Source organism: Rhinopithecus roxellana, chromosome 9 (assembly GCF_007565055.1).
Source record: "Rhinopithecus roxellana isolate Shanxi Qingling chromosome 9, ASM756505v1, whole genome shotgun sequence".
Classification (NCBI taxonomy): domain Eukaryota; kingdom Metazoa; phylum Chordata; class Mammalia; order Primates; family Cercopithecidae; genus Rhinopithecus; species Rhinopithecus roxellana.
In genome coordinates this window covers 49125112-49150858 of record NC_044557.1, presented here as the reverse complement: position 1 = coordinate 49150858, position 25747 = coordinate 49125112, and the positions used below count along the sequence as shown (strand labels likewise).

General features: G+C 39.6%; 1 protein-coding gene across 2 annotated transcripts in view; it reads right to left on the bottom strand.

Annotated features, from left to right (window-relative positions):
• Positions 1 to 25747, bottom strand: part of CA13 (carbonic anhydrase 13) — a 50417-nt gene that overhangs the window by 11543 nt on the left and 13127 nt on the right. The window contains exons 3-8 of one of the 2 annotated variants that reach the window (XR_004059223.1): positions 24643 to 24761; positions 17135 to 17230; positions 15884 to 15946; positions 15211 to 15366; positions 5379 to 5477; positions 1834 to 1897 (exon numbers count right to left, since the gene is read on the bottom strand). Coding sequence is in view for 1 of the 2 variants with exons in the window: in XM_010381748.2 (XP_010380050.1) it covers positions 5358 to 5477; positions 15211 to 15366; positions 15884 to 15946; positions 17135 to 17230; positions 24643 to 24761 (554 nt within the window). In the remaining variant the exon portion in view is untranslated. Of the gene's footprint in view, positions 1 to 1833; positions 1898 to 2654; positions 5478 to 15210; positions 15367 to 15883; positions 15947 to 17134; positions 17231 to 24642; positions 24762 to 25747 lie in introns of those variants that run through there. The other variant, XM_010381748.2, reaches the window with a different exon arrangement.

Genomic DNA, 25747 nt, shown 5'->3' with positions numbered 1-25747 from the left:
TGGGCTCCAGGAACACTGCCTCCTCCTGTGGAAGGCGGGAGCCTCCTGCTCTTGCTAATCTCTTGGTTGCCTCACTGTCCTCTGTTTGGTTTCTCAGCATCTTTCATCACTTGTATAATTAATCCCAAGTATTTACACCCTCTGTTTGGAATACTGAATGGTTTCTGTCTTCCTTTTGGAATCTGACTGATACTATGCCATCTATTTTTTTTAATGCCAGTATCATTTAATTATGTGTTTGTGTCTGGAGCCTTTAGACACATAATACAATTATGTATCTCCTCCATAACACAATTATTTCCAGGAGTCCTTGTTAAAATACAAAATCTTTGTGTAACATATTTTTCCTAAGTCATATCTTCCATAAATAACTTAGGGCTAAGTTATGGTTCATCTGATCTCATTGAGACACAAACCCACACAGTTTCTGCAACTCTCACTCTCTGAGTACAGCTAAGATAAACTGACCATTCTCTTCACCCAGAAGAGCTATATTGGAAGCAAACTCATTTGAAACAAGGAAGTTTAATGTACCCACTTTCTTCTGCTGGGTAACTTATTCTGGCAGGAGTGGTGAAGTAAGAAAATGCTGAAGATCTTCAGGCAGAAAGACTGCTGTCAGCCCATGACAGAGACGGGGGTCCTTGATTGGTATAACTTCTCTTTAGGAAGGGAAAGGCAGGTTTCCAGCCACACCAGAAAAATCGCCAATTAATTCGACTCAAGAAAGAGTGATTTCTATTCACCAAAATTGAGTATTTACTATACATCAGTCATGGTGCAAGGTGTTAGGGTACAGTAAGCATACAGGCAAAACTGTGAAGTGGTTCAAGTCCACCTTGGTTATCCAAACACTCAGATCATTAACTCTTGTATCAAGCTAACTTCCCTTCTGTCAGAGTCTTTGGTCCTACCAAAACTTGATATATGAAGATCAGTTACACTCAAGTGCATATCACTGCTGGTAACTTGGAAAATTATCCTGAGTGGAGTTTGTATTTCAATGGGTATTGAAACCTTAACATAAAGGATTTAGTCTTCTTCAGTAAAATGTGAAAGAGCTTCGTGAGGTAGTTATCTGAGGGCCAGGATGCCTTCCCATCCTCTCAAACAAGACCACTATTTCTTGACCTACCTTTTTTGCAGCCCCACTCAGAAGGTACTGAAAGCCTTTCAAAAAATATCCCATTCCCCATACCATTTTCGATAGAATGTGTATAAGTAAAGCTACTAACTTTATGTTAGAAAAACAAAAAAGGACTTCCCTATGAACAGCTCAGCAAATATTTCAAAGCATAATCTTACTCTTACCCCAACCTCCCCTCCTCTCCCCTACCCCTCCCCCTCCCCTCCTGTCCTCCCCTCCCCCTCTCCTCCCCTTCCTTTCTGTTCCCTTCCCGAAAATTTAGTCCAGTGTCTATAAGACAGAGCCAAGCAAGGTGGACACTGCATGATGACAGGAGGGACAATGCAGCCTAGCCCAGGATGCCAGAACCCAAGCTGAGTGAGACAGGCATCTGTGGTGTGAGGGTGAGAGGTGAAGTAGTAATGGGGTATTTCCTACACACAGAAGAATGAGCCAAATCAGAAACTATGTTGGGGATAATGGAAGCCAGGTTTCTCACTGTTGAGGAAGGAAATTACAAATATAGAAATGGAGAAAACTAGAATGAACACTGTAGTGCTGGATTAGAATTGGAGATATGAGTGTGAAATCATGTTTTAATGTAAATAAGTATAGACAAGTAGATGTTTATCTGTGCATATACATTCTCAACCACTGTTTATCAAGAGGGCCTCAGAGTAGCAACATTCCAATAGCAATGAGCTCACCCAAATCTTGGTTTTCTCAATACTATCTTCTACTAAAAGAAATCAGGGCTCCTTGGTTCTACAGCTGGGGAAAGAAAAGTATAAAATGAGCCAGGAACATAGGATAGCTGCCAGAAAGTAAGTACATGGGGACATGACAAAAGGACACACAAGTCAGCTTGAAGGTGCTCCTGCTGGGCAAAACAAAAAATTTGAGCGTTAGAATAAACAATGATAATAACAGATTACAGCCTATTAAATAACATAGGTATCTCTAAATCTATGCTGGAAGTAAATGAATAAATTACAGGTTTAATGAGGAACAGAATATTTACATACTCTTAAAAGAATCCCTTCCCAACAAATATTTACAAAGGACATAATAACTTTACAACAAAGACATCTAGCAGACACCATCTGATATAGTTTGGCTCTGTCCCCACCCAAATCTCATCTTGAATTGTAGCTCCCATAATTCCCATATGTTATGGGAGGGACCCAATGGGAGGTAATTGAATCATGAGGGTGGCTTCCCCCATACTGTTCTCATGGTAGTGAATAAGTCTCAGGAGGTCTGATGGTTTTATAAGGGGAAACCGCTTTTGCTTGATTTTCATTCTCTCTCTTGCCTGCCACTGTGTAAGATGTGCCTTTTGCCTTCTGCCATGATTGTGAGGTCTCTCCAACCATGTGGAACTGTGAGTCCATTAAACCTTTTTTTCTTTATAAATTACCCAGTCTCGGGTAATTGAAAGACACATGAAGGAAACATGAAAACTAAATGGACAAGTTATTCTTGAATGGATTGAGTGGTTAATAATAAAGCCAAGTTTGTGAAAATGAAAGCTTGTCTCATTTTCTTTATTGTGGTTGAATCCAATTTAAATTAAAATATGAAATGGTTAACAATCATAAAATCAATATTTGCTGTGGTAAACAAAAAAGATCTACACTAGTATTTACAACTTTTTAATTTGTTTAAAAAGGAAGCAATATAACCATTTTAACACACATTTAAACCTTTTGCCTCTAGGAGTATCAGTTAACACACAATATTCAAGGAAATCAGTGCTGTATAAATATTTTTGGTCTATTAAGGTGCTATTTATAATACAGAACCAACACAACATTGCAGCAGAAACCTAAGTTACAAAGTAGTAACTCTCACAGACAGTAATTAGAACCCCTGTCCTACATGCCCCTCCAGATATAGCAACTTACATTCTTCGAGAAAACAGGTTCTTTCTCTGACTGGGATACTTCACAGGTCTTTCCAAACTAAAGAAACACTTTTCCACTCAACACTGGCTTTTAGAAACCATTAGAACTTTCAGTTTTATAAGTTACAATTAATTAGTATTCCTTTAAAAAGAAACTATTTTCAAAAGATAATGTATTTTACTTGTTATATTAACTTACAGTACATTTGATTTCAAGCAGAGAGATAATTACCAAAGACAGTAAATAAAATTTTTAAAAATATTTGATTCATTAAATAATTGCTACAGATCAATCTTCTAAAAGCCTTAAACTAGATACCGAGGGGAAAAGAACATTGACCAACGTATTAGCTTCACTCTTCTGGAGCTCACCTTATGTAACAGTATCCATCACTGTTACACAATTTACTGATATTCAGTCACTCTATCAACATTGCAGGATAAGGTCAATTATTAAAATCTACATTCAAGCCAGGCGTGGTGGCTCACGCTTGTAATTCCAGCAATTTAAGAGGCCGAGGCAGGCAGATCACTTGAGGTCAGGAGGTTGAGACCAACCTGGCCAACACTGCAAAACCCCATCTCTACTAAAAATACAAAAATTAGCCAGGTGTGGTGGCATGCGCCTGTCATCCCACCCACTAAAGAGGCTGAGGCAGGAGAATTATTTGAACCCGGGAGGTGGAGGTTGCAGTGAGCCAAGGTCATGCCACTGTACTCCAGCCTCGGTGACAGAGTAAGACTCAGTAAAAAAAAAAAAAAAAAAACAAAAAAACTACATCCAGAGAAAGAGAGATATAAGAAACAAATCATCAAAATCAAGGGAACTCAGGTAAACTTATGTTAGAAGATGACAAAAGTATAGCATGTGTTCAAGTCTTAAATGTAGTTATTAAGTTAATGCTTAGTGTCCCTCCGTTTGTACCAGAAAGAGCAAAAGAAACACTACTCTTATCCCCCACCAAAAACAAACAAAAAAAAGATAATAGGTTAAAATTAAGATCAAGCTCCACCTGACAAAATTAAGAGACAGAGAGACATGCATAAAAGGAAAAGTGAGTTTTGCCATGGAAATGGGTTGAAGGGCTTATGGACCCATTATATATTTATATGAGACTGAAGTAATTTTTTCCACAAATTGACAGAATAATGACCCACACAAGATTGCATCCTGCTTTGCTGCCAAAACACCAGGCAAAAATGGGCAACGTGTTCATCATGCCTGAGGGCAGTTGTGACTGCACTGGTACTATGTTATATGTTAGTTTCAAACCATGTTAATGTCATAAACTGGCAGGCATTGCATTTTGTCAACTATTAGCTAGTTCATTATTAACATTACTGAGTGAATATTATATATGGTATAATTCATTACAGTGTAAATAGCCATTTATACCCTGAGGAATTCCTCACCAAGACTATAAGGAATATTTTTGATCAGTGGAGGAGACACATTAAGTAGCTTTATCCCATTGCCCTTAACTCTTATATTGTGCATTTTATTAAAGGTATCATGCAATGAGAGTTAGCAACATAATCACTGCAAAAATTATCCTTATAAGAAAACATAATCTACTTTTTATGAATTGGAATAACAACAAAATATTAAGCAAAATCACTTGTTTCAAAAAAAGTATCACAATCCTACCATTTGAGATATAAGTTTCCACCTAACATCACTGAAAGCTGTGACTAATTCAGTCTCTATGGCAAGGTAATTTTTAATACATTCTGAAGTCTGCAATGTTAACCATATTTTCACACAGGTTGAAGTAGACATATTTCATGGGTTTTAATATATGTCAAACAATGCTTACTGTGAATATCCATGAGTGCAAATATGAGACAGTAAGTTAGTAAAGAGATCTAAGCCAGCTGGGCTTGATGGCCCAGGCCTGAAATCCTAGCACTTTGAGAGGCCAAGGCAGGAGGCTCACTTGAGGCCAGGAGTTTGAGACCAGCCTGGGCAACATAGCAAGACCCCATTTCTAAAAAAAAAAATTAAAAAAAATTAGCCAGGTTCATACTCTGGAGGCTGAGGTGGGAGGGTCACTTGAGTCCAGCAGTTTTAGGCTGCAATTAGCCAAGATGGTAACACTGCACTCCAGCCTGGGTGACAGAGTGAGACTCTATCACTAAAAAAATTACAAAGAGAGAGAGAGAGAGAGATCTGGTGTTCTTTGTGACACTGAAGCTCATAGTAAAATGGTTCCTATAAATTAGAATTCTACAAAGGAGTTGTTGGCAGAGACTTTTGTGTTGTGTTTTGTTTTGTTTCATTGTCTCTCCACAGCCATGTTTGGGGGAGTTAATTAGTGACAATTTTTAACGGAAAGAGGCTCTCACTTTGCGGCCCTTCAGAGGCTGTGGTGGGCGGTGATTGCTCACCAGAAAAGCTGCTGCTTCACCCTCCGCTGTGCACAGGAGACTGCGGAATTTGGCCAGCTGTAGAAGAAGAAAAGAGTTAGCTTCAGCATAGAAATTCCCACCAATATTAATGAATTACCCTGCATAAAGAATTAAGATATATTTATAACCAGGAACAAAAAATATTGCAATGAAATTTTTCTGTTACACGTCATATACAATAAAGAAACTCTTTTGCTAAATTCTCATTGCTCTACAAATACCTACAGGTTCCAAAATTAAATGTATAAGCATTTTTAAGTTGATGATCAAAGTAACAAGAGGAAACACCTAGAGTGTGGTTTAAAGAGTAAATATCTAGAAATCAGAGAACGTTTTTCAATGTTTTTCAATCTACAAACACACACACACACATTTTATGACAAAAATGAACTCAACTATATATGCTGTTTTGAAACCTAATTTTTTTCACTTAGTATATATCCTAGCCATCTTTGCATAACAATAAATATCAACCTACATCACTATTTTTTATTGCTGAAAACTTTTCTATTATAAATATGTTTTATAAATTTTTAACAATTCCTTGGTGGTTTAATATTATTTATTAAAATTTAGTACAGGCCTAAAGTGAAGTTGGAAAAATTAAAACTAATTTTATCTTCTCAAAAATATGCACCAAAATTATATTGTCAATTAATAAAGTAAATCTTTGGTGTTTGTTTTATTTTGATGAAGACAAATTAGGAATGAGAACCTACATTCTCTAAACTTTGTTAACCATCTAATCTCAGAGTCAAGCAAATTCAGACTAGGACACATCCTTTAGGTTTTCATCAAATACCTGATGCCTAAAATGTTTCTTATACAGTACTAACCAGGATGGGGGGCAGAGGGGAGGGAGGTCCTTTATAAGAAACAGGCAACAGTTTATAACTATGCTCTATGGCAATAGGATCAACCATCATATATACAAGCAACCATGTTTTCCACATGTGGTATTTTGAGGGTTTTATTTGTTTGCTTGTTTTTTGAGACAGAGTCTTGCTCTGTCGCCCAGGCTGGAGTGCAATGGCACAATCTCAGCTCACTGCAACCTCCGCCTCCCAGGTTCAGGCAATTCTCCTGCCTCAGCCTCCCATGTAGCCGGGACTACAGGCACATGCCACCACGCCCAGCTAATTTTTGTAGTTTTAGTGGAGATGGGGTTTCACCACGTTGGCCAGGATGGTCTCGATTTCTTGATCTCATGATCTGCCCTCCTCAGCCTCCCAAAGTACTGGGATTACAGGCAGGAGCCACCACACCCAGCCATTTTGAGGTTTTGTTTTTTTGTTTTTTGTTTTTTTTTTAAGTACAGATATGGGAAGGAGAAAAATGTTTACAACATACTATTATTCATGTTTCATTAGACCAGATCATTATAGCTAAAACCACACGAGGCTTAAGAGAATCTCTGGTCAAGTAGCAGAGGCTAATAGCAGAGGCTAACCTCTGAGACCACAGGAAAGACACCTAGTCTTCTGCAGATCATGACAATCCAGGTCTGTCTGGAGTGGTCATTCCAGGTGGCTGTGCAGGAATTCTGAGTCCTGAATTAAAGCATGGGTCCACAGGCTTCATCAAGCAACCTGCCTCCACAGTGATACCGCTAACTTCTCCGAAGACGTTGGCTTTATTTTTCTCCCACAACCCCAGCTCCTGCCCCTGTTCAATCCCTCTGGAAGTTGATCATGGCTCTCTGCCCCAGCAGCACTTTCAGCTCACCAGTCTAGAATTGGATCCGACTTCAGCTCCTTCTCTGACCAGCCTGTATATTTTGGTAAGAGTTCCTAGACCTGTTCTGATGTCTCGCCAAACCCCTTCCCCTTATAACTGGGTCTCACAGTCATTTGGCCCAGCTAGGTCAAACCCGTATTTGCCAGTCCCCATTCAGATTTGCTTCTCTTGACTCTAGGTGTCCTCCACTACTGCCCTGGCCTTAAAATGCACATCCCTGGCTGGTTCCCACCGGTCTTATCCCTTTACGTGGTTCCAGGCTTTATCCAGGCAGGCAGCAAAGCTGCCCCTCTGTCACTAAGGCTGACTCAGTACCTACAGGTTCCCGGTAGAAATGTTCCCAGTTCAGCCTTAAGGCTGAAGCAGGTATGACCTGTTTTGCTGGTTTCCTTGACTCTAATACTGAAATTCTAATTTCATTGTGTAGCAACTCCAATAAGCTGAAATACTCTTCTGCTATGGTTCTGTAAACAGCTTTATGTCACTCTTATGCTCAAACCTCTTTGATAGCACTCGACTGCCTGCCAAAATTGAGTAATAATAAAAATAAGTTCTGTTATGGAAAATGATGGACTAGGCACTGTGTTAAGTGCTTTACATTACCTCAGTTAATCTCCAAAATATCCCTATCAATAATATATAATTATTCCATTTTACAGTTGAGAAACTTGAGGGGTAGCTGAGAAGTTTCAGTAAAGAAGCCATCTTGACAAGCCATGCACAAACCACAGAGAAACTTGTTTTCTGTTTCCCCATTTTCCCCTATCCTTTTAATTTACATTTTATTATGTAAATATTCAAAAGGACACAAAGGTAGAAAAAGCAACATCATAAATCACCAGGAATCCATGACTTATCTTCAACAATCATCAACACACAGCCAATTTTTCCATCCATTCTCCCACCAAAGCTCTCTTTGCATTTGCCATCCTACCCAAACTAGGCTATTTTTAAGCAAATTCCAAACATCATATCATTTTAGTGTAAACATTTCCAAATACATCCCTATAACACGCCACATTTCTAACATTTTTATAGGTACCCAAAACAAACGTGTCAGCATGATTTCCAAGCCCCTTGACCACCCAGTTCTAACTAACCTTCCTAGATGGATCTATTATATCCACATGCATGTCTCACTCTAAGCCAGTTTTGGGAGGGGTGGTCCCAAAGCATCTGAATGAAAATATTTTGAGTTAATTCTTAAAATTCAGATCCCTGGACCCTACCCCAAACCTGTGAATTGGAATTTCTAATAAGGTCCAAGGATTCACTTTTTTTTTCTTTTTTTTTAAGACAGAGTCTCGCTCTGTCACCCAGGCTGGATTGCAGTGGCATAATCTCGACTGACTGCAACCTCCACCACCTGGGTTCAAGCAATTCTCATGCCTCAGCCTCCGCAGTAGCTGGGGTTACAGGCAGGCGCTACCACGCCAATTTTTTTTTTTTTTAAGTGGAGACAGGGTTTTGCCATGTTGGCCAGGCTGGTCTTGAACTCCTGGTCTCAAGTGATCCTCCCGCCTCAGCCTTTCAAAGTGCTGGAAGAAAGATTCTCCCCAGGGCCTGAAAGCTTAAGGGAATGAATAATTCCTCCCTCCTCAGGCCCAGTCCCAAGGCGCAAGGCTACTTGCTCCAGCAGTGTGTGTCAGCAAGATAGCAGAAGCAGGCTAGCACTAGACTACTTATTAGCAGAAGAGGGTGGGATGTATGGTAAGTTTAATATCTATAATTGCTGTCTTAACATAGACAATCATGGAAAAGCAGTTCTAGAAATCGCTTCAAACATCAGAAAAGAAGCCCATGTATCAGTCCAAACCTGGAAGGGATGGGACCCAACAAACCTTCTAGGAGGGTGGTTCTCTAATTTAGGAGGATTTAAAACACTGGTAGGGACAGTAATCTTCATCATTGGGAGCCTCCTGTTTCTCCCCTGTGTTATCCCACTAATAATAAAAGCCATTAAAACTCTTGTTGAAACTACAGTTAGCCTCCAGGACAATCCAGACGATGCTCCTGCTACAACGACACAATGGATACCAACTCGTCTCTCAAGAATACCCCCAAATTAAGTTTTTCTTTTTCCAAGGTGCCCACGCCCCCCCCATGTCACTCAAGTAGTTATTGAGAAAGTCATCCCTTTTCCCTTTTCTATAACCAAACAGACAGGAATGAAAGATTCTCCCGGGGACCTGAAAGCTGGGCAGGGGGTGAATAACTCCTCCCTCCTCAGGCTGAGTCCCAAGGCACAAGGCCACTGACGCCAGCAGCATGTGTCAGCAAGATAGCAGAAGCAGGAAGAGAGCTGGCTGGAAGACACATATCCCCTGAAGACCAAGAGAGAGGCCGTCCGGGTACCACATAGCAGTTACATCAGACTGAGATACTTCCTGTTTACAGGACACTATAAAACCCCCTGCCTGCCCTGTCCTCACTTGGGACTGACGCCATTTTAGGCCTCAGCCCGTCTGCACCCAGGCGCTCATTAAAACAGCGTGTTGCTCCACACTGCCTCGTGTTGTCTATTGGCCTGCTCTCGGGGTTCAAACCAATACAAGAGCCTTACATCCCCGGGTGCAGACAGGTTGAGGCCTATGGCTTCAGCCCCAAGTGAGGACGGGGCAGGGGTTTTATAGTCCTCTGTAAACAGGAAGTGTCCCAGTCTGGAATAACTGCTACGTAGTACCCAGATGGCCTCCCTCTCGGTCTTCAGGGGGTATGTGTCTTCCAGCCAGCTCTATTCCTGCTTCTGGTATCTTGCTGATGCATGCTGCTGGTGCAAATGTCCTTGCACCTTGGGACCGGGCCTGAGGAGGTAGGAGTTATTCATTCCTTTAAACTTTCAGGCCCTCGGGAGAATCTTTCACTGGGATTACAGGGCTGAGCCACTGCGCCCAGCCTGAGAAAGAGCTGTTATCCAGATTATATAAAGGACTCTTGCAAACAACTCAATGTAAAAATGGACAGATGATTTGAACAGATACTTAACAAAAGGAAATACATACTTAGCCATTAAGCATATAAAAAATTTTCAAAATCAGTGGTCGTTAGATAAATGCAAATTAAAATCACACATACCCACTAGAATACCTAAAGTTAGAAAAACTGACAATGCCAAATGCTTGCAGGGGTATGAAGCAACCAGAAATCTCATACATTGCTAGTGGGAATTTAATATGACACAGCCACTTTAGAAAACAATATAGTAGTACTTTACTCAGCCGGGCACAGTGGCTCATGCCTGTAATCCCAGCACTTTGGGAGGCTGAGGCGGGCAAATCACTTGAGGTCAGGAGTTCGAGACCAGCCTGGCTAACATGGTGAAACACTGCCTCTACTAAAAATACAAAAATTAGCTGGGTGTGGTGGCGAGTGCCTGTAATCACAGCTACTCAGGAGGCTGAGGCAGGAGAATTGCTTGAACCTGGGAGGTGGTGGTTGCAGTGAACCAAGATCACACCACTGCACTCCAGCCTGGGCAACAAAGCAAGACTCCTTCAGAAAAAAAAAAAAAGAAAAGAAAACAATGTAATAGTACTTTACAAAATTAAACAAACATGACCTAGTAATTCCAGTCCTAGGTATTGACACAAGACACATAAAAATGTGTGCACACAAAAGTGTGCAAATTACTCCTAATATCTGTATATGGATTGCCATTATTCATAATGACCTAAAATTAAAAGCAAACCAAATGTCCATCAACTGTGAAATATATTTTTAAAATATAATATATCCATACCATGGAATATTACACAGTAATAAAAATTAATGAAATGGGTCAGGTACCATGCATGGGTCACACCTATAATCCCAACACTTTGGGAGGCCAAGATGGGTAGATCACTTGAGGCCAGGAGTTCAAGACTAGCCCGGCCAACATTGTGAAACCCCATCTCTACTAAAAATACAAAAATTGGCTGGGTGTGGTGGTGAGTGCCTGTAGTTCCAGTTACTCAGGAGGCTGAGACAGCAGAATCACATGAATCTGGGAGGTGGAGGTTGCAGTGAGCCAATATCACGCCACTCCACTCCAGCCTGGGCAACAGGGCCAGACTCTGTCTCAGGGAAAAAAATAAAATAAAATAAAATAAAATAAAATAAAATAAAATAAAATAAAATAAAATAAAATAAAATGGATGAATCTTGAAAAGATTATACCAGTAAAAGAATTCAAACACAAAAATCTACTGTATGACTCATTTAAATAAAATTCTAGAAAAAGTAAAATTCTAGCGACAGCACATCAGTTGTTGCCTAGGACTATAGTGAAGAAGGTGAAGGACTGCAAGAGAGCACCAGAAAATTTTTGGCTGAGATCTCTATCTTTTATTTATTTATTTTGAGATGGAGTCTTGCTCTGTCACCCAGGCTGGAGTGCAGTGGCGCAATCTGGGCTCACTGCAACCTTGCCTCCCAGGTTCAAGCGATTCTCCTGCCTCAGCCTCCTGAGTAGCTGGGATTATAGGCGTGCACCACCACACATGGCTAATTTTTGTATTTTTAGTAGAGACAGGGTTTTACCATATTGACCAGGCTGGTCTCGAACTCCAGGCCTTAGGAGATTCGCCCGCCTTGGCCTCCCAAAATGCTAGGATTAGTGGTGTGAGCCACAGTGGTGGTTGAGAACTACATCTTGATTGCAGTAGTTGTAGCATGTCTATATACAGTTACCAAAATCAGCAACCACACACTTAAAATTCATGAGTTTCACTGCATGCAAATAATATCATAATAAAAAAGAGTTATTTTTCTTTAAAAGGAGAGTAGAAACAAAGCCAAGTATTTTGCATATTGAATTTCAGCTAAGTAACCCAATATTGATGATTTAAGATAACCCAAAGAGACTTGGCAAGAGAAGTTGGCCCTCCAGAGAAAATGACAGATTTGTCTTCAAAAGGATCAGAAAATAGTACATTTATCTGCTCACTGGCATGGCAGTTAAGAATTTAGTCCTCAATGAGTGACTCTGAGAGAGGAAAATGGACTTAAATCAAGAAAAAGAAAATGAAAAACATCTGATTTGCCCCTTAGGTCAAACTGTAACTTGACAGGAAACTGTGGAGGAAAAAATCTGGACAACACTACACTTAGTATTCATATCTCCTTGGGCATTTCTTGATTGTGACAGTGTCTCAGACTTACCTTGTTTTTGATGACCTTGGCAGTTTTAATGACCTTGAGAATACTGACTATTTTAAAGAATGTCCCCTGACTGGATTTGCCTGATATTTTTTCATGGTTAGACTGGGACTGAACTTTTTTTCTTTTGCTTTATTCTTTAACTTTTAAAACCACCACAATATCAGATTTTAGCAAATTGAATTGCTACTCAAATAACTTTGTCAATTTGGTTAAAAACTAAAATATGTGAAAGTGTTCCTACTAGAGGAGATTTACGTGAATGCTCCAAAGTGAATTAACAATCACTTCAGAGCTCTAAAACACAGCTATTATTTTATATACTGTTCTGCATAAAAACCACATTAATAATAGTAATCCATTGAGCCTCAAATAAGACAAAGTAGTGAATCCACAGCTAGGTAGTCATAATTTCTAAACTTGCAGGTAGATATTTTTAATAAGGTTAACTTTATTATTTTTAAGGAACTAAACTATATATTTTGATATATTCTCCTCCAGATCACTGGTGGATTGAAAGCAAAAAATAAAACTAAACAAAAAGTTATTTTCCAAGTGGCTTTAAGAAATAACAGTGTCCTTGAAATATGATGGAAAGCATGATTACCTTATTAACCACCTTGATGTTATAGTTTATTCATTCTTAATATCATTCAGTTCAAATTTAATAAAGAAATATAAAAGCAAACCATTTAGCATGTGACAGGGAGAAAAATGAATTCCCTTATTAAGGACTCTGAATCAGTAACAGGTCATTTTTCTCATGATACAATGATAGAAAAATTCACAGGAGTTTTCATGTCAGTCAAGCTCTGGATTTCTACACAGACCTTTGTAAAATGTTTTAAAAAGTATACACACTAGGTTATTATTTGCCTTTAATCCTAAAGACAAGGTCAACAAGGAGAAACACCCAACAGAAAGAAGGATGTGTTCAATGCTCCAAGGGGAAATGCTGCCTGAAATGATCTCGGTAAAGGTGGGCCAGCTCTGGTATCAGTAGGAGGAAAAATAAAGAGGTAGGCAGGTGGGCAAGCCCAGTACATGTGTACTTTATTAGCTGCAAAAATTACTAGACTATCACGTCTGTAATCCCAGCACTTTGGGAGGCTGAGGTGGGCGGATCACAAGGTCAGGAGATCGAGACCATCCTGGCTAACATGATGAAACCCCGTCTCTACTTAAAATACAAAAAATTAGCCGGGCGCTGTGGTGGGCGCCTGTAGTCCCAGCTACTCGGGAAGCTGAGGCAGGAGAATGTCGTGAACCCAGGAGGCGGAGCTTGCAGTGAGCCGAGATCACGCCACTACACTCCAGCCTGGGCAACAGAGTGAGACTCCGTCTCAAAAAAAAAAAAAAAAAAAAAAATTAGTAGACTATGTTCATGATAAGATATTGCGCCTAATTCAAAAAGAACAACAAAAACAAAACCAACAAAGAACCACAGCATCCAAGAACACACAGCATCCACCCATCAGATTGGCCAGCCCCATGGTTCAGCGCTCCAAGCACAGTTTTTGAACATTAAAGACTGGATATCCTGGCTGGGCACAGTGGCTCATGCCTGTAATCCTAGCACTTCCGGAGGCCGAAGCAGAAGGATCATTTGAGACCAGAAGTGGATCACTTCAAGACCAGCCAGGGAAGTAACGCAAGACCCTGTCTACACAAAATTTTTCAAAATAATAAGCCAGGCATGGTGGCATGCCACTGTAGTTCCAGCTACATGGGAGGCTGAGGCAGGAAGACGAATGGCTTGAGCCCAGGAGTTCAAGGTTGGAGTGAGGTATGGTTGCATCCACTCCACACCAGCCTGGGTGACAAACTGGATATCCTGAGTCTAGCAGACTCTTGGCCTACAGGGGAAGCTCCATAAGCATTTAACAGAAGAATGAGTGACTAGATGTCTACACAAAAAGAGCCTTCCCACAGCCTCTCTACAAATGTTTTAAGCATTAAGCCCCTCAGACAGCCCAACAAAGGTTTTTGTCAACAAATGCCAAAAGATCAACATTTCCTCCTCTCCCTCTCACTCCCCTCCCCTTTCTCTCTCTTTTCTCTTCTTACAGTATAGTAAGAACACTTAAATGAGATCTACCCTCTTAACAAAAGAAATTTTGAGACAAAAGTCTTGCTCTGGAATGCAGCGGCATGATCGTGACTCACTGCAGTATCTGCCTCTTGGGTTCAAGCAATCCTCCTACCTCAACCCCTCGAGTAGCTGGGACTACAGGCACACACCACCACACCTGGCTAATTTTTGTATTTTTTGTAGAGACAGGGTTTTAACATGTTGCCCAGGCTGGTCTCAAACTCCAGGGCTCAAGCGATCCACCCATCTCAGCCTCCCAAAGTGCTGAGATTACAGGCAGGATCCACTGTGCCCAGCCTACCCACTTAACTAATTTTTAAGTGTACAAAACAACGACTTCTTACACTTAGCAGGCACACATTTCTTAAGGCACTGCACGAATCACTGTCCTCAAGTTTCACTTGGAAATTTGTAGAAGCAGGTGTGGACACTAAGGTCAGAAAGAAAAATGTCACCTTCTATAAGCCTGTCTCTGATTTTTTTGTTTGTATCTCGGCCTGTTTATATCCCCATATCAAACAGCAACAAAACAAAAGCAAATTATTATAGTACTCAAAATGATGCTTCACTTTCATCAGTGTCGCTATGTATATTTCTAAGAAGTGGCAAATAAATCGTCTCATCACAGAAGGTCAAATATGAAAGGGACACAGATCTCATCTAGCCCAATCACGCATCTGATGAATAAAGAGAAAACACAGACTTCAAAACACAGCAGAAATTAAGGGCGGGGTTGGAAAAAAAAAAAAAAAAGCCCACTTTCCTTTGTATTCCTTTATCAACCTGGAAGAGATTATGTACCTGTTGAGAGCTGACGTTTATCGGTTGCTTTAAAACAATCCATGTGACACTCTCAAGAAGAGGTGGAACTGTAAGAGAACCAGGATATGTCCAGTAGTCCCAGGATGGTGGAAGCAGAGATAATGGGTCAAAATTTGTGAATCGAGTTTGTTTACCCTGGGGGAACAAAAAGAATTCCCACAAATTACAATGGGATAGCTTTACATAGACCTCAAAAAACATACATCCATGCACATCCATTATAATTCCGTAAATATAGAATATCTGCATCCAGAGTTATCTAATATCTTCTTTTAGTATCTTTTAAAAAGCATCTATCTTCATCTTAAAACTTTTAGATAAAGTAACATATCATATAGATTTATTTAAGAAGCATAAAGTTTGTTTTAATATAAGTGGGTCCCTTAAATGTGTTACAATTAAAGGCTTACTCTGTAATATAATACCAGAGACTAATTATGCATAAGTATATGTATTCATGTTGATTTTAGGTAATTTAAGACCTTTACATTCAAAAGATAAGTGATAATAGGTTACTTCTGCTTTTTTTTTTATCAAGTATGTTGCAAACTTCAAAGCAGGCAGCAGATGTCTAAGTCTTTAAAGGAAGATAAGAAAATGTGGGAGAGAACAAAAAATACGTTAATTATTAACAAATAGTAATTCATTTTACCTTTTCTTTAATGGAATCCAAAATGTCAGTAATCTTTTGCAGTTGGGAATTAGGTTCACCAATCTAAAAACATAAAATTTCAAAAGAAATGGTTACTGTAGCAGATCAGGTCTGAATCACTCAATTTCACCCGCTACTTTAAAATTATTTTTTAAAAAACCTCAGCCAGCACATAACATACAGTGATTGTTCTATAACAAAGCTTCTCTTTTACCTGCCGGTCTTATCATGCCAGAAGGATCTGAACAAGATAATATTACAGGGTTCCTGTACTGAACTTGCAGCTTAGTCCCAAAACTAATAGTAACAGCTTAATATTTGTTCAGTTTTATCAGTGTTTAAGATGTAGGTTAACTTGAGAGAAACTTTGTATAAGACAGTCTAACAAATAACCTGCACTACTTAGCTAGATGTGACAGCCCCTCAATTCAAACGGACAATGGTGGCATCAAAATACTAGATGCAAACATCTCACATTTGCAGCCTAAAATGATTTGAGGTCCCAAATCAAGAGAATATATCATCATAAGCAAACTCATCATAAATTATAGATTCATAAAGGATCCTCTTTTCATTATTACAGGTGTTCTGAATCTACCTGAAGGTTTTAAAGCACCTGGATCCTGCCGCAACCACCCCTACTTGGTGTCCAAAGGCAAGAAACTGTTGCCATCCATGGTATTCCCTGTTCATGAGTTACAACACATGGAGAGTATGGGGTGTGACAAAGGGGCACGCCTACAAGAATGTGGAGGCAGAGGGAGGTGAGAAGCCCAACCTGTTCCCAGGTATGATGACAATAATTGTCTAACCACATGTGAATATTAGATTAAAGGAAATACAATAAATTTTTTTTAAAAACCAGTGAGCACATTGGGACAATATGTCATTGTGGTGAGACCAGTGTTTGAAGAATCAGGAGCTTGAACTTTATTCTGTCCTAAATAGTATACAATTAGGAAGAGCCCAGAATAAATGTTTTCTTCCAATATCTCAGTTGTTATTTCTGCTGCTATTCTTGATGTTGATGCTGCTATTGTTATTCACATAAAAATGACCAATGGACAATAAGAAGACTTATAAGACAATGTTCCTAAATGAATATATAATTTTTAAATATTCATTGCAAAAGGAAAATGCTACACCTAAATTGAGTTTACTATTAAACAAGATGGTTAAATGTCTACTTCGTGACTGAAGCTCTTTCTTCAACAAGGCTGATCATTTAAAATGAAATCAGTAGATTCTCACCTGTAAAAACACTCCCAAGACAGCCAGTCCATCTGGTTCATGAGCTGCCTCAACAAAGCTGGGGTATTTGTCTGAATTCCAGTGAACAACATGGAGCTGAAAGGGAGATACACAACATAGTAGGAATGTTTTGTTAGACATCCTGAAAAACATAAATGCAAATAAAACATTTACAAATTTTCTAGTGCTGTACACTTATGTATAATGTATTTACCACAAGAATCTTGGACAGAATCCTCTTATTTATTTTTGTCCAAAAGTGAAAGTTCATGAAGTGAAGGATCACAGTCACTTAACTAGCCTGTGGTGCACTATATTAAAGACTATATAGAATGCCTCGAGCATCCTAGCTGGATATGGTAGTGCATGACTATAGTCCCAGCTACTCGGGAGGCTGAGGCAGGAGAATTGCTTGAACCCAGGAGGTGGATGTTGCAGTGAGCTGAGATTGCGCCACTGCACTCCAGCCTGAGCGACAGAGCAAGACTTCATCTCAGAAAAAAAAAAAAAAAGCTTTGAACATCCTTCACAGCCTCTCCAGCTCTAACAAACTCCAGTCATTGTTCCCAAGTAACTGGAGGCTCCTCCATGTCTTCCACAGATGAGACTGCAATGGAGCAGCCTCAGATTAGATCCTGGCTGGCAGTAAAGTCCATGGAAGGGCCCTGAGCTCACAGGTGGGTGGAGAAGTCAACCTCCTACATAGTAGGTTTTCCAGGACAATCCCGCTACCAAGGACAGTGAGGCTGCTTCTAAAACTGCCCAGTTAAATGTTTACTACCTGTCATTTTAACACTTTTTATGGCTTGAAAACACAAAGTCTCCTTATGAGTAATCATGTTAAGTAGCATTCAAACTTTTTTATTATTAAGAGCATTTTTATTTGGCAAATTATAAGTGTTACATTTATGGGGCACAATGTAATGTTTTAATATGTGTATAAATGTGGAATGATTAAGTCAAACTGATTAACATATTTGTCATCTCACACATAAAAATGCTTATCATTTTGATACACTTACCATGTTCTATGAATATGTTTAGATACTTTGCTGAAAGCAAGTTTCAATGGGGGAAAAAGAGGTAGAAAATGGGAGGGTAGCTGGTGCTACTAAGGAGGGGGATAAATAGACAATGGGGAAGGGAAGGAGGTGGAGGGCCTGGAACTCTGGAAAACAGACTTCACCCACCTCACAACTCTACTCATATGCAAGCAGCCTTATGCAACACCTAAAGGTATCCTAAATGTTTTACCATTGCAAGCAATACAGTATCTCTAACACACCCACCAGTGTGAAAAATTTCAGAATAACGATAAAGGAGAAAATCACTTTTGGGGAGTCTTCCCCAAAAGGACAAACTGAGACAGAAGCCAAAGGGCAATGCGACATGCCCAAAAGATTTAGCTACGATCATAAATGGTGATCAAGCCATGGTGTCCAAGGACCTGATATGAGGGACTGACTTCAGACAAGATCTCCTAACGAATCCCTTTTGTTTATCAGGAAGAAAATACTTTTGTGAGCCTTCATGCCCAAATCATCTTTCTAGCTGACTGTTACAGAGAGGATTTAGCATTTTCAAATACATTTTTATCCCATCCTTTAAATATAACTCTATGTCTTACAGGCAATTTATAGGAGATAATTTATGAATAGATAACAATTATCATAAACAGTCAACTATAAAACTATAAAACAGTGTACCATTCACAAACGATCAAGGAAGACTGTGCGATATCAGGCAAGTAATATAAAAGTAGATTCCTATAGTGCCATGTTCCAGGTTGGTGTGAGATAGTTGGGGGAGGAAAGAAACCTGAAAACACTGGGTGATGAAACAGAATTCATTTGGCTCACGTGAGACAGATGACATTCACTGTCAGGGAAGGGCTGATAAGGATGTTAAAATTGTTTTAAGTGGCTCCGTGCCAGTGCACCAGTTCTCTTAGTAAGAGATGAGACCAAAGAGAGGAAGATATAAAATGACTTCTTTAGGGTCACAACCAGAACTGATTAAAATATGAATGTGTAACTAAAGAGAGATGAATGGACACATATATATCCTATATATAACCATCCTTCTGCTAGCTAAAAATACAACTATTTAAACTATGATGGGAAACTAGGCCAAGAAAATCTTTTTCTTTCTCTCCTACACATCTTACTTAACTGGCAGCAATAACTTCCCAGAGAAACTGATACCACTTCTATTAGCATTTATATTTGAATTAAAACATAAAAAAAAAAATAGCAAACTCACATTTCCTGACTAACATTGACAACAGCAGTGATTTGAGCTGAATGACAAGAAATTGTAGCCACTACAAAAATGAAAATTAGATTCTTCCCTACTGGCAACTAATTTCTAGATAATAATATTAAAATTTAGCAGTTTTAAATGCATATTAGTGGTATGCAAAATATACTGCCAAATACTATGCCAAAAATCCATGATGAATGTTGAAATCAGTTTTATTATTAACTACATATTTAAAATGCTTGCTATATATTCTGCCTAAACTTTCTTTTTTTTTTTTTTTTTTCTTTTTTTTTTTTTTTGAGACGGAGTCTTGCTCTGTCACCCGGGCTGGAGTGCAGTGGCCGGATCTCAGCTCACGGCAAGCTCCGCCTCCCGGGTTCACGCCATTCTCCTGCCTCAGCCTCCCGAGTAGCTGGGACTACAGGCGCCCGCCACCTCGCCTGGCTAGTTTTTTGTATTTTTAGTAGAGACGGGGTTTCACCGGGTTAGCCAGGATGGTCTTGATCTCCTGACCTCGTGATCCGCCCGTCTCGGCCTCCCAAAGTGCTGGGATTACAGGCTTGAGCCACCGCGCCCGGCCATATTCTGCCTAAACTTTCATTAAAGTTCCAAACACAGAATGGACAATTAGCCTAGTTTTGTAGATGCCTAACTTTTGGGATAAAATGTTTCTTGATTTAGATCGCTTTAATCTCTCTGTAATATCACAAACCATCATATTAGCCCTAAAATTAAAGTTGTATATGTTGCAACTTTAAATGTCTTTTTTCTTTCTTTCACTTCTTCTTTTTGCTCACAAGGGAACATAACTTGATGATGGTCATGAACTTAGTACAAAAGTGGCTGGAAAAACTAATCAACTCCTTGGAATCATGGAGCTGAGCACAAAGGGGTTCTTTTGAACGTGAAACCAAATGCAAGGACTCCCAAATGCCCCCATCTCCAGCCTTGACTTCTTTTTAAACCCGAAGTTTTTATCCAACAGCCTACTTGAACATGAGCGTAGAATGCCTAACAAGCATCTCAAACAACCTGTCTAAAACAGAGAGTGAATTCCTCTCTGCATCCTGCTCCTTCCCAGACTTGCACATTTCAGTAAATGGCACCACTAGCCTCCGATATGCTTACACCGAAACCTTTAGAGTGTTTCTAAACTCCTCTTTTTCCTTCCTTCAATCATGACATCCTTTTCATCAGCAAACCCTATTGACTTTATCTCCCAAACATCATAGATTTGTCCAGCTCTCTTCGTCTCCACCACTCCCATAGTCCAACTTACTGTCACTGCTCACTTGAATGACTTCCACAACCTTCTAGTTCTTCTCCCTACTTCAACATTTGTCTGACAACAGCCTCCTCTCCACCCAGCAGCTAGTTATATTTTGTAAAATATAAAGCAGAACATGTCATTCCCCGATCAAAACCTTCCATTGTCTTCTTCCCACTGCGTTACAGATAAACTTTAGACTGTTTACCATGCCCAAAGGCACCCGATGTGGCGTGGTCCCTGCCTGCCTCTCTGGGACAGGGCACATAACTGTTCCTTTCTCATTAATTCCAATCCTATAGGCCAATGACTTTCTCCTCTTGAACACGCCAGCCACACTCCTGCCTTAGAGCACTTGTGCTTGCTGCTCCCACTTCCTGGAAAGCTCTCTCTAGATTTTTCTCACAGTGCTTTCTTCTTATCATTCAGTCTCAATTCATGTATCGCCTCAAAGAGGCTTTTCCTAAGCCCTCAACCACTCTACTAGATCACACGGTATTGTTCCCATCAAAGAACTTACCATGCACCATTTATTTGTTTATTGTCTACCTCTCCTACCCCACCAACTCTGAGGTTTGACCCAGACTTTCTCTATCTGCATTTCCTATCTCAACCCAGAAACATGGATCCTGCCCTTCCTCACTCTCAAACCCGCCAATCGACAAATCCCACTAAAGTTGCCACTGCCAGCCAGCTTCCACCTGCACTCTCATTTATTGCCAGGAACTTTCCGCAAAAGTTTCCTCCAAAGCTCCCCTTAGCCACTCCTGCTTCCATCCAATCTATTCTCAAACAATAGTTAAATTATTTTTGAAATGCAAATATCACCACTTCCCAATTCAAAGCCATTCAGTGGCTTCCCATTGTACTCAGAATCACCTTCATAATCCTTACCAGGACGTACCTCAGTTAGATTGGGCCCTTCCCAGCCTCTCCAACTTGGCCTCTGACAACTCTCCCCTTCATTCTCCATGCTCTAACTACACTGTTGAAGGCCATACTGTTTTTCAAATGTGTAAGCCTCCTTCCCAACCCACATCCTCACACATGATTTTATGCAAAACCACTGCTATCTCCCCAGTTGACCTGGTTCCCTCCCCTTCATCCATCAGGTTTTAAGTTAAACCAGGTTTAGGTTTAGGTTAAACCTGGTTTAACTTAAAACGGATGCCCATCCCATAGGGCAGCATTTTCTGACCTCAAATATGTGTGAGGCTGCACTCCCTTCAGGGTAAGCATCAGTAAGCTGTGTAAAGATTAGGAGCGGGTTTGATTCTCAATGAATTCTTACTGAGTGAAAGAATGAATGAATATATAAGCCAATGAAATAAGAAATAGCCTTGAATGCATATTAAAGAACAGTATACAATTCCAAGGGTGGGTGCAGTGGCTCAGGCCTGTAATCCCAGAACTTTGGGAAGCCAAGGAGGGAGGATTGCTTGAGCCCAGGAGTTTCAGACCAGCCTGGGCAAGATGTCCAGACTCTGTCTCTACAAAAAATAAAAAATAATTAGCTAGATGTGGTGGTGCCCACTTGTGGTCCCAGTTGCTCTGGAGGCTAAGGTGGGAGGATCCCTTGAACCCAGGAGGTCAAAGCTACAGTGAGCCATGTTTGTACCATGGCATTCTAGCCTGGGCAACAGATCAAGAGCCTATCTCAAAGAAAAAGAAAGAAAGAAAACAGAAAATCTATTCCAAGCTTTATCCACAAAGCTTTATCTTTAAATGCTGGTGCTGGTCATAGATTTTTTGTTAGATTCTCTCATTAAAAAAAAAAAAAAAATACTGGCTGGGCGCGGTGGTTCACGCCTGTAATCCCAGCACTTTGGGAGTCTGAGGCAGACAGATCACCTGAGGTTGGGAGTTTGAGACCAGCCTGACCAACATGCAGAAACCCTGTCTCTAGTAAAAATACAAAATCAGTCAGGCATGGTGGTGCATGCCTGTAATCCCAGCTACTCAGGAGGCTGAGGCAGGAGAAGCACTTGAACCTAGGAGGCGGAGGTTGCAGTAAGCCGAGATCGCACCATTGCACTCTAGCCTGGGCAACAAGAGCAAAACTCTGTCTCAAAAAAAAAAAAAAAAAAAAACCTGTTTGTTTAAAGCATGCATAAAAATGTATGTCTTAAAATATACTTAAAAATTCCAAGATGCTTCCAATTTGTGTAATATTTACCTGGAGGACTCATACTTAGGTGTCTTAACATGAATTGAGTCTCCAAGGTCTCCATGTGAAACAAAAGAAGGGAAAAGAATTATCTGTAATGTTGTAAGTTGTACCTAAGTTTTTGAATAAGTGAAATTTGCATTACAAATTTTTTCCATTCATAAATACATATATGAACCAAAGGTTTTGGTCCTTTCTTTCACTGGTTTGCTTTAAATAAATAAATAAATAAATAAATGATTTATTGCAGAACACTAACAACAAAAAGTCTTTATCTACAAAAATGGCCCTTGATCTGCAGGTAAGGACTCTAAGGCTCTGACATGTGTCAGGAGGACCCTTTTCAGGAAACTACTTGCCAGCTGGCAGAAAACCTAAGCTTCTCTGAGTATGTAGTACTTTCAAGTTTATTAAAGTACAAGGTGTAACCACACAAAGCATTTTGACCAATTTTCCTGAGTTGCTAAGGAAAATGAGAGACCAGTGATCCAAAGCAACCAGTAATTAGTCCCGAGGGTGCTTTGGACATTTCGTACAACATGTTATATTCAGAACATAAAACTTTAGAAAGAAAACATGAAAACTATTTGGTAAATGATCCAAATTGAGACACCAGACAAACTCAGGAGCCCACTTTCTACCTTCTTGACATAGTTTGTCCATCATCATTAAAAACTTTGTATATACATTTTATTTCTCTACCCTGAGGACAGAGCAGGTTCCATACCCTAAAGCTACTTAGCCTCAAACACAAGTGATTTAGTGGCAAAGCAAACATTTTGGATGATAACCTTAAAAGGGCAGAGGTACATGTCAACGGAAGAGTGAAACTGGAAAAAAGTTCGATTGTCAGATTTCTCTGAACAGCAGGGCTGTACGGGGTATCTAAACTCTACAGCTCAGTAACCATGAGAACATGAAGAAAAACTTCACTTGTCTGATAACTTAGCTCTGTCTTGCCTAGGCGACTCAGAAACTAAATTATTTTCACGTGAATAGTATTGATTGAGTCATATAATTCATTTTCATCTCATGGTAAAGTTGGGTGTTAGTAATATTTAATCAGATTAAATCTGAAGCTTATTATGCTTTGTTCTTTAACCAGAGGATTAAAAAAAGTAGAGTATTTTTTTTAAATCCAGATCCTGCACAGAGTATTATTAGTGAATATAATTATAAGAAAAAAGGAGTAGAAACAACTCAATAAATGCTTTCTTGTGTTATGATTTACCAGTAAGCTGAATAATTAACAGATTTTTATTTTTTATACCTGTAATTATAGAAATAAAGTAGAGTTCAGAAGAGTTTGTCTTTTTTTTTTCCTCAGTGAAACTTTGCCATTTACCTATTTAAATATCACTTATTTAATGTGGTCTTTACATATTAGTGGATATTTGTATCTGGATGAAATATGACCACATTTGGACATAAGACAAATGTTTCTCTCTCTACTCACTGGCCTTTCAGTAGATAGAAACACTTCGTAATTTGATATCAGACAGATCTAGATTTAAACTTGTCTCAATGCTTCCTAGCTGGATAAATTACTTAATCTCTCCAGCAACCAGTTTACTCATTTCTAAAATGGGAACACATAACCCTAAGCTCTCTGGGTTGGTTTAAGGCTTAGGAGGGCAACATTTGAAGCTCTCATATTGATAAACTCTCATGTTGAATGAATAAAGCAATTTCAGACACTAAGATACCTAATTGGCTCAGGATCTATTTGGAATCAGTAAAGTTGTCTCTGTACCCCTTAAATCCCACCATGTAGGAAAACCATGAATCACAAAGATATATCTGAGGGCTTACCTCTGCAGCATAGCTCACTCCATCTACTATGTGCTCGGAGCCGTGGTCATCAGCAGACCCCCAGTGAAGGTGAAACTGCCGTAACCTGTAGCTTCCAGTGAGAGGACCACCATGCAGAACTAAACACCAACATGTTTTATATTGTTAGCAAGAAAAAAATATTTATATAAACTGCTCAAACCACAACATCTCCCTGAATTATTCTGTACATCCATGTCCTCCAAGGAATTTTTTACAAATGTGTCATTTGCTTTGCTGACAAGAATACCACTTTTAAATACGTGTAGAGTGAAAACAGAACATTTTTAAAAGCTTAAAGCGTCCACAATACAGATTTTTATGGAACACCTGAGAAATCATCTGGTTAGAAAGCTATAGAAATTAGGACTTTTGAAAGGTAAGGAATGGTTGTGTTTATCTGAGGATAAGTCAGCCTATCTGAATAAGGCTGTGACATGCAGAGAGGTCCAGTTTGAGCTTGGTAGAGCAGTGCAGCATTGTGGTTAGGGCGCAGGCTTCAGCAATTAGAAGGCCTACACTCATGCTGTCCTTTCCTAATTATGTGATCTTGAACAAACTCTAACTTCTCTTTTCTTTTTTTTTTCTTGAGACAAGGTCTCGCTCTGTTGCCCAAGCTGATGCTATCATGGCTCACTGCAACCTCTAAATTCTGGGCTCAAGTCATCCTCCCACTTCAGCCTCCCGAGTAGCTAGAAGTAAAGACGGGGTCTCACTATGTTATCCAGGCTGGTCTCAAACTCCTGGCCTCAAGCGATCCTCCCAAAGTGCTAGGATTACAGGTATGAGCTACCACACCTGGCCACAAACCCTAACTTCTAAACTTTATCTTCCACGTGTAAAAACAAGATAGTAATGGTACCTCCTCCTAATGCTGTCATTAAAACAGAAGAAAAATTGAAAACAAAGCACTTATTACTACCTGACACACAGTCAACACAATCAACACAGTTTTTTACTATAAAAACAGGCAAAGCAATCATACCTTTTGTCCTTAAATTCTATATTCTTGGGGAAATGTGAAATACAGGACAAAAATAATTTTTCAAAAACCTGTCATATCTTTGTCACTTTGACAAAGTACATT